Source organism: Scyliorhinus canicula, chromosome 15 (genome assembly GCF_902713615.1).
Source record: "Scyliorhinus canicula chromosome 15, sScyCan1.1, whole genome shotgun sequence".
In the NCBI taxonomy this organism is placed as follows: Eukaryota; Metazoa; Chordata; class Chondrichthyes; order Carcharhiniformes; family Scyliorhinidae; genus Scyliorhinus; species Scyliorhinus canicula.
In genome coordinates, this window is record NC_052160.1 from 124,627,882 (window position 1) to 124,643,148 (window position 15,267).

At 49.5% G+C, this 15,267-nt stretch overlaps 1 protein-coding gene and 1 long non-coding RNA gene across 2 annotated transcripts in view; both read left to right on the forward strand.

Annotated features, from left to right (window-relative positions):
• Positions 1 to 7,229, forward strand: part of slc6a17 (solute carrier family 6 member 17) — a 101,163-nt gene extending 93,934 nt beyond the window's left edge. The window contains exons 11-12 of the mRNA XM_038819676.1: positions 2,511 to 2,673; positions 3,161 to 7,229. Coding sequence (XP_038675604.1) covers positions 2,511 to 2,673; positions 3,161 to 3,526 — 529 coding nt within the window. The 3' untranslated portion in view covers positions 3,527 to 7,229. The remainder of the gene's footprint in view (positions 1 to 2,510; positions 2,674 to 3,160) is intronic.
• Positions 7,230 to 7,896: 667 nt separating this feature from the next.
• Positions 7,897 to 14,270, forward strand: LOC119978226. Its single transcript, XR_005463404.1, has 2 exons — positions 7,897 to 9,490; positions 9,522 to 14,270. It is a non-coding gene; the product is annotated as an uncharacterized LOC119978226 (long non-coding RNA).
• Positions 14,271 to 15,267: the final 997 nt, after the last annotated feature.

Below are 15,267 nucleotides of genomic sequence, written 5' to 3' on the forward strand. Positions count from 1 at the left end.
TCTCTTCTCACTCACACTCGGAGGTAGTGACTCTCTCCGGATTCTCTTCTCACTCACACTCGGAGGTAGTGACTCTCTCCGGATTCTCTTCTCACTCACACTCGGAGGTAGTTACTCTCTCCAGATTCTCTTCTCACACTCGGGGGTAGTTACTCTCTCCAGATTCTCTTCTCACACTCGGGGGTAGTTACTCTCTCCGGATTCTCTTCTCACACTCGGGGGTAGTTACTCTCTCCGGATTCTCACTCACACTCGGAGGTAGTGACTCTCTCCGGATTCTCTTCTCACTCACACTCGGAGGTAGTTACTCTCTCCGGATTCTCTTCTCACACTCGGAGGTAGTGACTCTCTCCGGATTCTCTTCTAACCCACACTCGGGGTAGTTACTCTCTCCGGATTCACTTCTCACTCACACTTGGAGGTAGTGACTCTCTCCGGATTCTCTTCTAACCCACACTCGGGGTAGTTACTGCCTCCAGGCCCTCTTTTCACCCACAAGGCTATTTAGAGCAGGGTAATGTGATTAGGTTTGGGATTGAATCTGAAACATGAGGAGAGGGTAAAACAATGGGATTAGTTTGGGATTGGTACAGGGCTTTGGAGAGTTGGGAAGACTTGATGAACCAGTGCTTTTCTCTAACCCAGCAGCAAATTATATATATAAATATATATATATATTATGTATATATTCATATTTATATTTTATATAGAGAAATAAAACCAACTTTGCACAGGAATAGGATGAAGCTATGGAATCATAGGATTTAGGAACAGAGGTAGGCCATTCAGCTCTTTAAAAATCCTCCATCATTCAATAAGATCGTGGTTGACCTGGTTGTGGTCTCAATTCCACTTTCTTGTTTTTATCCATGACCCACTTCTGTATCTTCAATCTGTCAAACTCAGACTTGAGTATATTCAGTGATGCAGCCTCCACTGCTCGCCGGGAGAGAGAATTCCACAAACCAACTGAGAGAAAAATATTCTCCTCCCCTGCATCTTAAAATAGACCCCTTGGGTGGAATTCTCCGACTGCCCGGGGGTCGGAGAATCGCCCGGGTCCGGCGTCAATCCCGCCCTCGCCGTGTCCCGAATTCTCCGCCCCCTGAGATTCGGCGGGGGTGGGAATTGCGCCGTGCCGGTCGGCGGGCCCTCTGCAATGGGCCGAAGTCCCGCCGCTGACAGGCCTTACCCGCCGGCGTGGTTTAAACCACCTCTGGTACCAGCGGGATTGGCGGCGTGGGCGGGGGAGTCCTGGGGGGGGGGGGGGGGGGGGGCGCGGGGCGATCTGACATCTGACCCCGGGGGGTGCCCCGACGGTGGCCTGGCCCGCGATTGGGGCCCACCGATCGGCGGGCGGGCCTGTGCCGTGGGGGCAAATCTTTTTCTTCCGCCCCCGCCATGGCCTTCACCATGGCGGGGGCGGAAGAGATGCCTTCTCCTGCGTATGCGCCGGTACTACGTCAGCAGCCGCTGACGCTCCGGCGCATGCGCGAACTTTCGCCGGCCAGCAGAGGCCTTTCGGCCCCGGCTGGCAGGGTGCCAAAGGCCGTTTGCGCCGGCCGGTGGAGCGGGAACCACTCCGGCGCGGGCCTAGCCCCTAAAGGTGTGGAGAATTCTGCACCTTTGGGGAGGCCCGACGCCGGAGTGGTTCACGCCACTTCGTTCCGCCGGACCTCCCCCCCACACACAGGAGGAAACATTCTACGGGTGTTCACCCAGTCAAGTCCCCTCAGGATTTTGCATGTTTCAATAAGATCACATCTCAATCTTCTAAACTTCCGTGGATACAGGCTCAACCTGTTCAACGTTTCCTCGTAAGATAAGATATTCATCCCAGGAATCAGCTGAGTGAAACTCCTCTGAATTGATTCTAACTCCACAGATGTGGGCCCAACAAGGCCCTCTCCAGTTGCAGTCAAATAAAAAAAAAATGTAAAACCATTCCTATTTCCTCACCTCAATTCCGTTTACCTTCTTAGTTCCATGTCCTTTGAAATCTTATCTAACGAATTCTTATCCAGCTCAGTCTCACACATATCGTTTGATCTGCTGCATCCACTGTCTTTTAGAGGTGGGAGTCCCAAATTGCCTCTACCCTCTGTGTAATAAAGTGCTTCCTGATTCCTCTTCCAAATGTCCTCGTTCTAATTTTAACCCCCCTTGTTTTAAATTCCTCTCCCGAGGAAATGTTTTTTTCTGTCTCAATCTTATTGATTCCTTTAATGGTTTTAAGCACCTCATTCGGATTCTCTCAGCCTCCTGACCTTCCACATAGCCGTGTTCAGCAGCTTGTACTCTCCAGCTTGCAAACTGCTTGGCTGAATATAAGCAGTCACTTTGTTCTGATGTTGATGCCGCATTTAACGTTGTTGGGGATGTGATTTAGGTTCTACATCTTCTAACTGGCCCGTTGAAACATGTGTTGTATTAGTGATGAATAGGTAGCGATGCAGAAACATTTATTGAAAGCGTTACATACTCTGTAACATATTTATGTTCTTTTCCAGGTTCATGCAGGAGTTGACAGAAATGTTGGGATTCACTCCGTATAAATATTACTATTACACCTGGAAGTACATCTCCCCCCTGGCCATGGCAATCCTGATGGTGGCTAGCATTATTCAGATGGGCATCACTCCCCCTGGATATAATGCCTGGATAATGGAGGAGGTAAACGGAAAGGGAATTTCTGAATGTAAATTGCTTTAAGGTGGAGACGCGGTGTTAAGTTCAGGGGCTAAAAAGACAAGTGATTATTTTCCACAGAACAGACTTTGGGTGAGAAGGACCACATCACGGGAGATGTATTGGTGGGGGGGGGGGGGGGGGGTGTCATTAGGAAGGGAGGGTCTCTGTGGGGAGTGGGAATGTTCAGTGAGGCATCTTTGAGGGGGAGGAATGGAAGATGTTATTGAAAGGTCTTGTGGGTTGGGGCAGCTGAGGCTTTGGTGCGGCGGGGTGGTCAGTGAGGTGGTCGGGGTCAACACCAGGCTGCAATGGGGTGGAAGGAACTCTATGGGTCAGCCCCTATCAATGATTTCATTTGTTCAGCTTCTGTTTTAGGATGTGACGGAGCTGATGAGGGTTATAATGCACTGCCCAGATAATCAAGTTGCTTTTTCGTTTTGCTAAATGGAGTCTCCTTTTCTTTGTCTAGGCTACGGAGAGGTTCCTAATATTCCCAGGCTGGGCCCTTGGGTTGACTATTACTCTGATTGTGGTGGGAGTCCTCCCCATTCCAGTTGTCTTCATTGTCCGTCACTTCAATCTCGTGTCTGATGGATCCAACACTTTATCCGTTTCGTACAAACGAGGCCGAATGATGAAAGATATGTCCAATTTGGATGATCACGATGAGACCAGGTTCATCCTGAGTAAGGTTCCCAGTGAAACTCCATCACCAATGCCCATCCATCGCTCCTATAATGGGCCTGATAGCACCTCACCAATGGAAATGACTGCTGCGAACGGGCGATATGGCATTGGTTACCTGTCAGCTGGCACTCCCGAATCGGAATTGTAAGGCGGATCAGAAGAGCAGAGTCACTACTTAATGCAGTTGTAATATAAAGTGAAACAGTAAGCGGTGCAACGATTAATCAGCAATTGTAATTGGAGAAAATAACCTATAAGTCGAGCCATCGATTGAAATCAGGTCAATTTGACATTGAACTCCACTGGTACAAAACTAATGCAAATTGTGTAAACGAGTCAATGATAGACTTGTCCAATACTGGACCTGGAGCAGTGCAGGCACTGCATATACAATACTACCAATGGGAGTCACTGTCACAATCTGACTCAATATCAGCAGACACTCAATACACCACCCATACCAACACAGATACACACAGACGTATAATAGCACAAATCGCACATTTACCAACCTTGTATCAGTGCAGATATTGTATATACTGACCTTTTATCTGCATATACAGTGCACATACTAAACTTGCATCGACACAGAAGTATGTTAGCCCTGATTTAGGATAAATACTGAAGATTCTACCCCTGCATCAGCAGATATGAATATATTGGTTTTATATTAGTCCAGACAATGCAAACACTGCACATTCTGGATTGAATCAGCACAATATCACATGCAACCCTATATTATCACACACTATCTATACTAGCCCCAATTTAGCACAAATATTTAATATGTTAGGCCTGTATCTGCACATACATGCCATATACTGCCACATATTAACACAGGCTAGTGTCAGTACAGGTGTGTGTACCAGCTATGTGTCAGTATGGGAGTTCCGTTTGCTAGCTGTGTGTCGATATAAATGTGACATGTATTAGCCATGTGTCAGTATGGGTATCGAGTGTACTAGCTGTGTGTCAGTACAGATGTTGCATCCATTCTGAAGTTGCCACTGTTTCCATTACTCGTTCTGAGGCTGTGTTAATGGTTTTATTCATTGTCCAGTACCTGGCTTTTTATGGATTTGTTACTGACCCTGCTTTGCGCATGTGTGTTCTGATACCATCCCTGTATAAGTGACACAGGCTTCAAGATCCCCAGAAGGCACACAACCCTAAGGAGATCCATTCCTACATATCAGGCTCCAACTAAAAATCCAGCAAAGACCCTCAATCAAAGCACAAAGACTGGTAGCAGCTTAGCACATCCAGTAAATTATAACAACAGCAGACAGCTAATGACTTGCAATGTCAAGGACAATAAGAAGCACTTGAAACAGATTGCATTTTCCTTGCTCAATACTGTTCCCCTGAACACCTCACCTTGTTCCCCTTTGATTCTTCATTCCTGCTCTGAGGGCAATCCAGACCATAAATCCCCCATAAACCTGGCAAATAACTGAGTCGAATAAATCTATAAAATGATTAATTGTGACTGCTTCAGAATAAGAGCCACAGTGCAAACAGAGACCATTCAGCCGAGGCTGAACAGTGTCCCTAATGGTTCCAGAGAATGAGAGTTCAAATGCTGCTATTGTAGTTTTGAATTCTGTTTAATAAAAGATATGGAATTAAAAACTATCTCAGTAAAAATGACGAGAAAACAACCCGATCGTCGCAAAAACCTAACTGGTTCAGAAATATCCTTTTGGGAAGGAAATCTGTTGTCCTTACTTGGTGTGGCCTATATATGACTCCAGCCCTAAACCAGCTGCCTGAGCAAGGGGCCGACCAAGACACTCAGTTGGACTGACTGCCTTCACTCAGTAGTAACACTCTCACCTCTGATAGAGATGATCAGGGGTTCAATCCCAAGAGACATCAGTCTAAAATCTATTCTGACACTTCTGTGCTGTGCCGAAAGTGGTTTACTGTAAGAGTGCTGTACTGTCGAAGGTGCTGTACTATCGAGAGTACTGTACCGTCGAAAGCGTTGTGCCGAGAGTACTGTACTGTCGAAGGGGCTGTGCCGAGAGTACTGTACTGTCGAAGGTGCTGTGTTGAATATGCTGTACTGTCGAGAGTGTTGTACTGTTGAGAGTGCTGTATTGTCAAAGGTGCTGTGTCTAGAGTGCGGTACTGTTGAGAGTGCTGTTCTGTCGAAGGTGCTGTACTTTCGAGAGTGCTGTATTGTCGAAGGTGCTGTATTGTCGAAGGTGCTGTATTGTCGAAGGTGCTGTATTTTAGAAAGGTGCTGTATTGTCGAAGGTGCTGTACTGTCGAAGGTGCTGTACTGTCGAAGGTGCTGTACTGTCGAAGGTGCTGTACTGTCGAAGGTGCTGTACTGTCGAGAGTGCTGTACTGTTGAAGGCGCTGTGCCGAGGGTGATGTACTGTTGAAGGCGCTGTGCCGAGGGTGATGTACTGTTGAAGGCGTTGTGCCGAGGGTGCTGTACTGTCGAAGGCGCTGTGCCGAGGGTGCTGTACTGTCGAAGGCGCTGTGCCGAGGGTGCTGTACTGTTGAAGGCGCTGTGCCGAGGGTGCTGTACTATCGAAGGCGCTGTGCCGAGGGTGCTGTACTGTCGAAGGCGCTGTGCCGAGGGTGCTGTACTGTCGAAGGCGCTGTGCCGAGGGTGCTGTACTATCGAAGGCGCTGTGCCAAGGGTGCTGTACTATCGAAGGCGCTGTGCCGAGGGTGCTGTACTGTCGAAGGCGCTGTGCCGAGAGTGATGTACTGTTGAAGGCGCTGTGCCGAGGGTGCTGTACTGTCGAAGGCGCTGTGCCGAGGGTGCTGTACTGTCGAAGGCACTGTGCCGAGGGTGCTGTACTGTCGAAGGCACTGTGCCGAGGGTGCTGTACTGTCGAAGGCACTGTGCCGAGGGTGCTGTACTGTCGAAGGCGGTGTGCCGAGTGCTGTATTGTCGAAGGCGCTGTGATGAGAGTGATGTACTGTCAAAGACACTGTGGTGAGAGTGATGTACTGTCAAAGGCACTGTGCCGAGGGTGCTGTACTGTTGAAGGCGCTGTGCCGAGGGTGATGATCTGTTGAAGGCGCTGTGCCGAGGGTGCTGTACTGTCGAAGGCGCTGTGCCAAGAGTGCTGTACTGTCGAAGGCGGTGTGCCGAGGGTGCTGTACTGTCGAAGGCTCTGTGCCGAGGGTGCTGTACTGTCGAAGGCGCTGTGCTGAGGGTGATGATCTGTTGAAGGCGCTGTGCCGAGGGTGCTGTACTGTCGAAGGCTCTGTGCCGAGGGTGCTGTACTGTCGAAGGCGCTGTGCCGAGAATGATGTACTGTCGAAGGCTCTGTGCCGAGGGTGCTGTACTGTCGAAGGCGCTGTGCCGAGGGTGCTGTACTGTCGAAGGCGCTGTGCTGAGGGTGCTGTACTGTCGAAGGCTCTGTGCTGAGGGTGCTGTACTGTTGAAGGCACTGTGCTGAGGGTGCTGTACTGTCGAAGACGCTGTGCCAAGGGTGCTGTACTGTCAAAGGCGCTGTGCCAAGGGTGCTGTACTGTCGAAGGCTCTGTGCTGAGGGTGCTGTACTGTCGAAGGCTCTGTGCCGAGAGTGCTGTACTGTCGAAGGCGCTGTGCCGAGGGTGCTGTACTGTTGAAGGCACTGTGCCGAGGGTGCTGTACTGTCGAAGGCGATGTGCCGAGAGTGATGTACTGTCGAAGGCGCTGTGCCAAGGGTGCTGTACTGTCGAAGGCGATGTGCCGAGGGTGCTGTACTGTCGAAGGCGCTGTGCCGAGAGTGATGTACTGTCGAAGGCGCTGTGCCAAGGGTGCTGTACTGTCGAAGGCGATGTGCCGAGGGTGCTGTACTGTCGAAGGCGCTGTGCTGAGGGTGCTGTATTGTCGAAGGTGCTGTGCTGAGGGTGCTGTATTGTCGAAGGTGCTGTGCTGAGGGTGATGTACTGTCGAAGGCGCTGTGCCAAGGGTGCTGTATTGTCGAAGGCGCTGTGCTGAGGGTGCTGTACTGTCGAAGGCGCTGTGCTGAGGGTGATGTACTGTCGAAGGCGCTGTGCCGAGAGTGATGTACTGTCGAAGGCGCTGTGCCAAGGGTGCTGTACTGTCGAAGGCGATGTGCCGAGGGTGCTGTACTGTCGAAGGCGCTGTGCTGAGGGTGCTGTATTGTCGAAGGTGCTGTGCTGAGGGTGATGTACTGTCGAAGGCGCTGTGCCGAGAGTGATGTACTGTCGAAGGCGCTGTGCCAAGGGTGCTGTACTGTCGAAGGCGATGTGCCGAGGGTGCTGTACTGTCGAAGGCGCTGTGCTGAGGGTGCTGTACTGTCGAAGGCGCTGTGCTGAGGGTGCTGTACTGTCGAAGGCGCTGTGCCGAGAGTGATGTACTGTCGAAGGCGCTGTGCCAAGGGTGCTGTACTGTCGAAGGCGATGTGCCGAGGGTGCTGTACTGTCGAAGGCGCTGTGCTGAGGGTGCTGTACTGTCGAAGGCGCTGTGCTGAGGGTGCTGTACTGTCGAACGCGCTGTGCTGAGAGTGATGTACTGTCGAAGGCTCTGTGATGAGAGTGATGTCTGTCGAAGGTGCTGTGCTGAGGGTGCTGTACTGTCGAAGGCGCTGTGCCGAGGGTGCTGTACTGTCGAAGGCGCTGTGCCGAGAGTGATGAACTGTCAAAGGCGCTGTGCCGAGAGTAATGTTCTGTCGAAGGCGCTGTGATGAGAGTGATGAACTGTCAAAGGCGCTGTGCCGAGAGTGATGTTCTGTCGAAGGCGCTGTGATGAGAGTGCTGTACTGTCGAAGGCGCTGTGGTGAGAGTGATGTACTGTCGAAGGCTCTGTGACGAGAGTGATGATCTGTTGAAGGCGCTGTGGTGAGAGTGATGTACTGTCGAAGGCGCTGTGACGAGAGTGATGATCTGTTGAAGGCGGTGTGACGAGAGTAATGTACTGTTGAAGGCGCTGTGACGAGAGTAATGTACTGTGAAAGGCGCTGTGCCGAGAGTGATGTTCTGTCGAAGGCGCTGTGATGAGAGTAATGTACTGTCGAAGGCGCTGTGCCAAGAGTGATGTTCTGTCGAAGGCTCTGTGCTGAGGGTGCTGTACTGTTGAAGGCGCTGTGCCAAGAGTGATGTACTGTCGAAGGCGCTGTGCCAAGAGTGATGTACTGTCGAAGGCGCTGTGCCAAGAGTGATGTACTGTCGAAGGCGCTGTGACGAGAGTGATGTACTGTCGAAGGCGCTGTGCCAAGAGTAATGTTCTGTCGAAGGCGCTGTGCCGAGGGTGCTGTACTGTCGAAGGCGCTGTGCCAAGAGTGATGTACTGTCGAAGGCTCTGTGCCGAGGGTGCTGTACTGTCGAAGGCGCTGTGCCGAGGGTGCTGTACTGTCGAAGGCGCTGTGCCGAGAGTGATGTACTGTCGAAGGGGCTGTGACGAGAGTGATGATCTGTTGAAGGCGCTGTGCCGAGGGTGCTGTACTGTCGAAGGTGCTGTGCCGAGAGTGATGTACTGTCGAAGGGGCTGTGACGAGAGTGATGATCTGTTGAAGGCGCTGTGCCGAGGGTGCTGTACTGTCGAAGGCGCTGTGACGAGAGTGATGATCTGTTGAAGGCGCTGTGACGAGAGTGCTGTACTGTCGAAGGCTCTGTGCCGAGAGTGATGTACTGTCGAAGGCTCTGTGCCGAGAGTGATGTACTGTCGAAGGCGCTGTGCTGAGAGTGATGTTCTGTCAAAGGCGCTGTGCCGAGGGGGCTGTACTGTCGAAGGCGCTGTGCCGAGGGTGCTGTATTGTCGAAGGCGCTGTGCCAAGGGTGCTGTACTGTCGAAGGCTCTGTGCCGAGAGTGCTGTACTGTCGAAGGCTCTGTGCCGAGAGTGATGTACTGTCGAAGGCGCTGTGCTGAGAGTGATGTTCTGTCAAAGGCGCTGTGCCGAGGGGGCTGTACTGTCGAAGGCGCTGTGCCGAGGGTGCTGTATTGTCGAAGGCGCTGTGCCAAGGGTGCTGTACTGTCGAAGGCTCTGTGCCGAGAGTGCTGTACTGTCGAAGGCTCTGTGCCGAGAGTGCTGTACTGTTGAAGGCGCTGTGCCGAGGGTGCTGTACTGTCGAAGGCGCTGTGCCGAGGGTGCTGTACTGTCGAAGGCGCTGTGCCAAGGGTGCTGTACTGTCGAAGGTGCTGTGCCGAGGGTGCTGTACTGTCGAAGGCGCTGTGCCGAGAATGTCGCGAATTCTGTCCGTCAGATGGGACAATAGACCGGACTCTATATTTCCCCTCTGATGGATGTAAATAATTCCATGGCTATTTAAAAGGGATGTGTCCGAGCAAAAGAACATTTTTTAAAAACTTAAACCCGGCACAAAGCTCATTGCTGTGGATGTAACACATTTGGGATGGGCAATGAATGGGGCCTTTCCAATTTGGACACTGAGAATGAAGAGAAAAGCTTCCACTTTTGATCCTTCACCCAATGAGCAGGGATCCAGACCTCTGAAGCTCAAACTGTCTTTTGCACTGCTCGCTATTTTCATTCCCTTCGCCTTAATCGCCCTCACCATCCACTCAGCACCCTCTTCTTCCTCGACTTACTGCTGAATCAGTCAGCCTTGACCACACTCCCCTCCTCTCACCACACTCTGCTCATCTCTCCATTGTCTCCCATTTTTCTTCTGCTCAATTGCCTTCCTCTCCCCTTCCCCTCCGCCTCCACTTACCTCACCTTCCCTCTGTTCACCTCCCACCTTCACCCTCAGACTCCCTCCCTACCGCTCTCCCTCCCTTTCATTCGCCATCTCTGACATTACTCCCCTTTTCAGTTTCAGTTCATTTCTATTCCCTGAAATATATATTCTGTGGCTCCCATAACCTTATTGATGTAATATCCAGAGTAATGTGGAGCGATAACGTGGAGTACTGGGCCCACTTGGTTTATGGTGAGTTAGTGTAGCTGGAGGTGGCACCCCAGCTTTCAGTGGGGAATACTGACCGAAATCTGGGTCAAAATTCTGGAACTTCCTCCCTAACAGCACTGTGGGTGTACCTACACCACATGTGAGGCCACAGTGCTAACCGACTGCGCCACCGTGCTGCCCTAACTGTTTACACTTGTGACAATGCTGAAAGTGTAGTGGTTCAAGATGGCGGCTCGCCCTCACCTTCTCAAGGGCAATTAGAGATGGCCAATAAATGCTGGCCTAGCCAGCAATGCGGACATCCCGTGAGTGAATAATAAAACAAGGCTCCTGGTTGCTATTCCTGCTGTTCCTCTCACACCGTTAAATAACTGGCCACCACTCGATACCTCAGCTGACTCGTGAGTGGTGGCTACGTGGGAGAGTGCTGCAGGAATGTACCGGATAAACAATTATCGTTTTCCAGAGAAGATGGGACAAAAATGAGGGTCGGGGTACTGTTGGGAATGTATAATTCTCCAAGTTGGTTTCGGCTGCAATCGCTCAGGTTCTTGCCAACGTAGAATGAATTTCCAGCCATGGGGAGGAGCTGAGAATCCATTCTAGGCTCCAAGTTGATGCGAGCTGGCACCTTGCATACAAACGTTTCAATTGAATTACATCCCTCCTTCACCAGAGGGACACAGGCCACAGCTGGGTGAGAGAGGTTTATCCCCCTGCACTAGGCCACACACACACACTGCGCCAGCATGCAGTGCCAACATGCTCCACACACTGCGCCAGCATGCAGTGCCTGCATGCTCCACACAGTGCACCAACATGCAGTGCCTGCATGCTCCACACAGTGCACCAACATGCAGTGCCAACATGCTCCACACACTGCACCAGCATGCAGTGCCTGCATGCTCCACACAGTGCACCAACATGCAGTGCCACATGCTCCACACAGTGCACCAACATGCAGTGCCACATGCTCCACACACTGCGCCAGCATGCAGTGCCTGCATGCTCCACACACTGCGCCAGCATGCAGTGCCTGCATGCTCCACACAGTGCACCAACATGCAGTGCCAACATGCCCTGCACAGCTTTTCAAACATTGTCCATGTTTAGCAATTGACTTGTTGATGGCAGCTAGCCTGACCACCACTGACCAACCAGTGTTGGTTTACAAATCGCAGTATTAAAGCTCATGAAATATAGAATTAACAACAATTCCAATAATTAAGCAGCAAATTTCTGGCGCTGAACAATAATCGTTGCATTCTGTATGATGTTCAGAGATTGACGTAACTTGCGTTAAATGTCAGTAGTTAAAGTTCCTGTGTATGTGATTGGTACTTTAGGTAAAGTAGTATGAATGTGTATTTGGGGTGGGAATTATTTTAGCGTTTCGGTCGAGCCCAGTTAACGTATAGCACATGATGGTAAGCACAGTGGGGACATACCTTTGCTATTTCTCTCGATTTAGTGTAGCAAGATCCTGTTGTTTTCAGAGATTTATAGATTTCTGCTTTAAAGTGTTGATAAATTGTACAATCAGATGGATCCGATATAATCATTCATTGCACTTTATTATTGCTAGGGGTGCAGCAATATATCCAGAGATAGAACCATACAGCACAACAAAGAGCCACTCAGCCTATCATGCTCCTGCTGGCTCATTGATAGAGCAATCCAATTGCTCTCACTCCTGCACTTTCTCTGTAGCCCTGCAAATTTTCTCTTTTTCAAGTATTTATCTTTGGAATAATAATTGTATTTGAAAGTTTCTATTGAATCTGTCACCAGATGAACTATTTGCACTTGTTTTTTTTAATATATAAATTTAGAGTACCCAATTCATTTTTTCCAATTAAGGGGAAATTTAGCATGGCCAATCCAGCTTGCACGTTTTTGGGTTGTGGAGGTGAAACCCACGCCAACACGGGGAGAATGTGCAAACTCCGGACAGTGACCCAGAGCCGGGATCGAGCCTGGGACCTCAGCGCCGTGAGGCCGCAGTGCTAACCGACTGCGCCACCGTGCTGCCCTAACTGTTTACACTTGTGGCAATGCTGAAAGTTAGAAAACCTGAGACGAGAGAGGTTGCTTGCAATACCACATTGCAGCCCCAGCGGGGCCAGTTGTTAATTTCGACTCTGCATTGTTCATTCAGTATGTGGTGCTGGGGGCATCTACAGGTGGTTCCTGGTACTGCAGGCAGTTTACCCAGTGCACGGCTGGTTAACCCAGTGCACAGCGAGTTAACCAGTATATGGCTAGTTAGCCAGATTGGCTTAACTTCAGGGACCGCAATGTTCTCAACTTGGATTACCAGCTGGTTTAGACAGGTGACCGTGGAAACTCAGTTTGGGATTCCGAGGTCTACATGGCGTTCCAGCTTCTCCACAGTGATTTCTGTGGACCCTTACTATCCCACACACTAGAATAGCCATTGGGGAAAGATCGGAGAGTGACCACTGACCGCTAACTTGTGGCTATCCCTCAATTGGGTTTACCACTTGCTTAAGAGGAGGAGGAAGGGGAGAAACAGGGTTTCTGACTTAATAGGAAATGTGACCTTAACCCACTTGTTGATATTAGCAGCTTAGATGTTGTCAATACTGCAGTAGAGATACCGAGATCTCCTCACACACCCCTGTATGAAAGGGGAGGCGTGTATTCTCAATCCTGGTGCCAGTTCGAATAAGTCAAAAACCTCCAAAAACAGCCCTGAATAGGACAAAAAAATGATCAGCATTTCACAAGAAATAGAAGCAGAAAGTTCTGGAAAGATAAAGCTGGCTTGAAGGTATCTGAAAGGCGGACTCTCGGAGTGGACGTCACCCAAGACAGAGGGATTGGCTCTGGGATTTTCTGTATTTGTCAAAGCTACTGTTTAATTCCAGCAGTTTCTGTTTTCAGAAATGTCTTCACCTCCAGGTTTTGATCCGTATGGGTGTCTTGTGTGAGAAATGGAAAACTCTGAGCTCTACACTAGGGGGCGCAGTATAATCAAAACATCACCAGTGCTTCACACGCTGACCAATGTTTACTGGGAAGCACTGTCCTGTCCCTCCCTCTATATAAATGGTGATCAGGGCAGAGACAGCAGAGATGCAATCAGTCGGAGTTAGCATCTATATATTTTTCAGGGGGTCCCCTGCTGTAGACTTGGCAGCGTGAATACCATTAGGCCAATGCAGCATTCCATTCACACAGGTAGCATAATGAGCTTTATGGTTGGCCTGGTGCCCACTATTATAGTTTTGAATTGCTGCGCCCATGTTTACAATGAAAATTCTCTCTTTAAACAGGTCACACTGTCATGACATGCCTACTAAAATGTAGCACCGTTACTGGGCGAATGTGGGAAGGTCAAAGCACCTCCCAGTGCAAATAAGGACGTTTTACAGAAAAACCTTGACAGGCTTGGTAGGCCCGTGCTTTTAATATAGATACACGTCGGACAAAAATAACAATGTCAACTAAAATTTCAGATACTAAATGTGGGATAAGAGATTGAACAGGAGAAAATGAGCAGCAGCAAGTAAAGTTTGTGAGTTGTTTTGCAGGTTACTTATCCATTACTATCCCAGTGATTTTAGTTACTGATCAATCTGCCCTGTATTCCTGGGGTCACAGCGTCACTCGGGGTCACGGTGACCCAGGTCAGAGCGAAGGGGCAACATGAGAAGCAAATAAGCCCAAGGAGCTGCCAACAGCCAAGTGGTTCATTTACTTTGTGATTAATTCTTACCTGGGACTCATCCTCAGCACCTGATACTTCCCGCGCAAACGTTACCCACGATTGTTACACCTCTAGTCTTTATAGGTAGGATATTGACCATTAATGAATTCTAATTTGGTATTTGTGTGACTTAGAGAATATAGTGATAGTTTAAAGATATTTATATTGTACATTGAAACTGTATATGTCTGTGTACATTATGTTAAATTATGAAATTTACAAATGTTACGCTGAATATTTTCAAGCTATTGTTGTTTTGTGGTGCTGTATATATTCATTGTATATTTAATATATGATTATATGGGAAGAGTTAGAATTTCCTTGTTTTATATTGTTTGAAGAAGTTTCTTGTCTTTCTCTGGTGGCTCTGCGTTTATCGTTTATTTATTATTTTGCTTCATTTTCCTCTGATGTCTGACTGGGGAGTAGGTGTTTGATTCTCTTGCTCCTGAGACTAGACGGGAGGTACACGGGAATAAGTGTACACCGAAGCCGGAGGCTGGGATGCCGAGAATCCTGGTCCACAAATTAATTGTCCTCACTGGCCTGAAGGGGCTGAATTATGCCAACCCCCCCCCCCCCCCCCCCCCCACACACACACACACAGTCACACCACAAAGCTGGCCTCTGGTGTCAGGTTGAGCGCCTGACACTAAAGTCCAGGTTCTGGAGGGGAGACAGCCGGAACTGCTTGGGGACATCTCTACTGGGGCAGCTGCCAAATACAGAGTGAGGATCGGGGCCTTCACTCACCTTCCAGGAGGGGACTCAGCCATACCCGTGAGGGACACTTCTACCGGGGCAGCTGCTAAATATAGAGCGAGGATTGGGGCCTTCACTCACCTTTTGGGAGTGCGGGATCTTCGAGGGGAAACCTCTGCTGGGGCAGGGGGCTGAGTTTCCGAAAACGGCCCAGAAGTGACATCACAGAAAGATGGTAAGTCCACTGGTTGGTCAGAACCTGCTACAGTATTAGCTTTAACCAGAAAAACAGATCGTTTATAAAGAAGTCGCTCCTTGAATTTCAGTAAGGAACACTCACTAGCAATATGGAAAGTAAAGTAAAATCAAGTCAAAGTGAAATAAGGTAATTTAGTAAATAAAGTAAGATAAGGTTAAAGAGCACAGCTGGGAGGAAAAATAGAAAGAGCGAGACTGAGAGTGGAGTGTGAGCTTGGAGTTTGGAACTCCTGAGGTGATGTCAGGTTCAAAAGTGACGTTATGATAATGGAAGCAGCTGATTGGGTGAGTACAGTAGGGTAAGCATTTAGTAATTTTATCACTTATAGTTTGTAAGGTCTTTATTT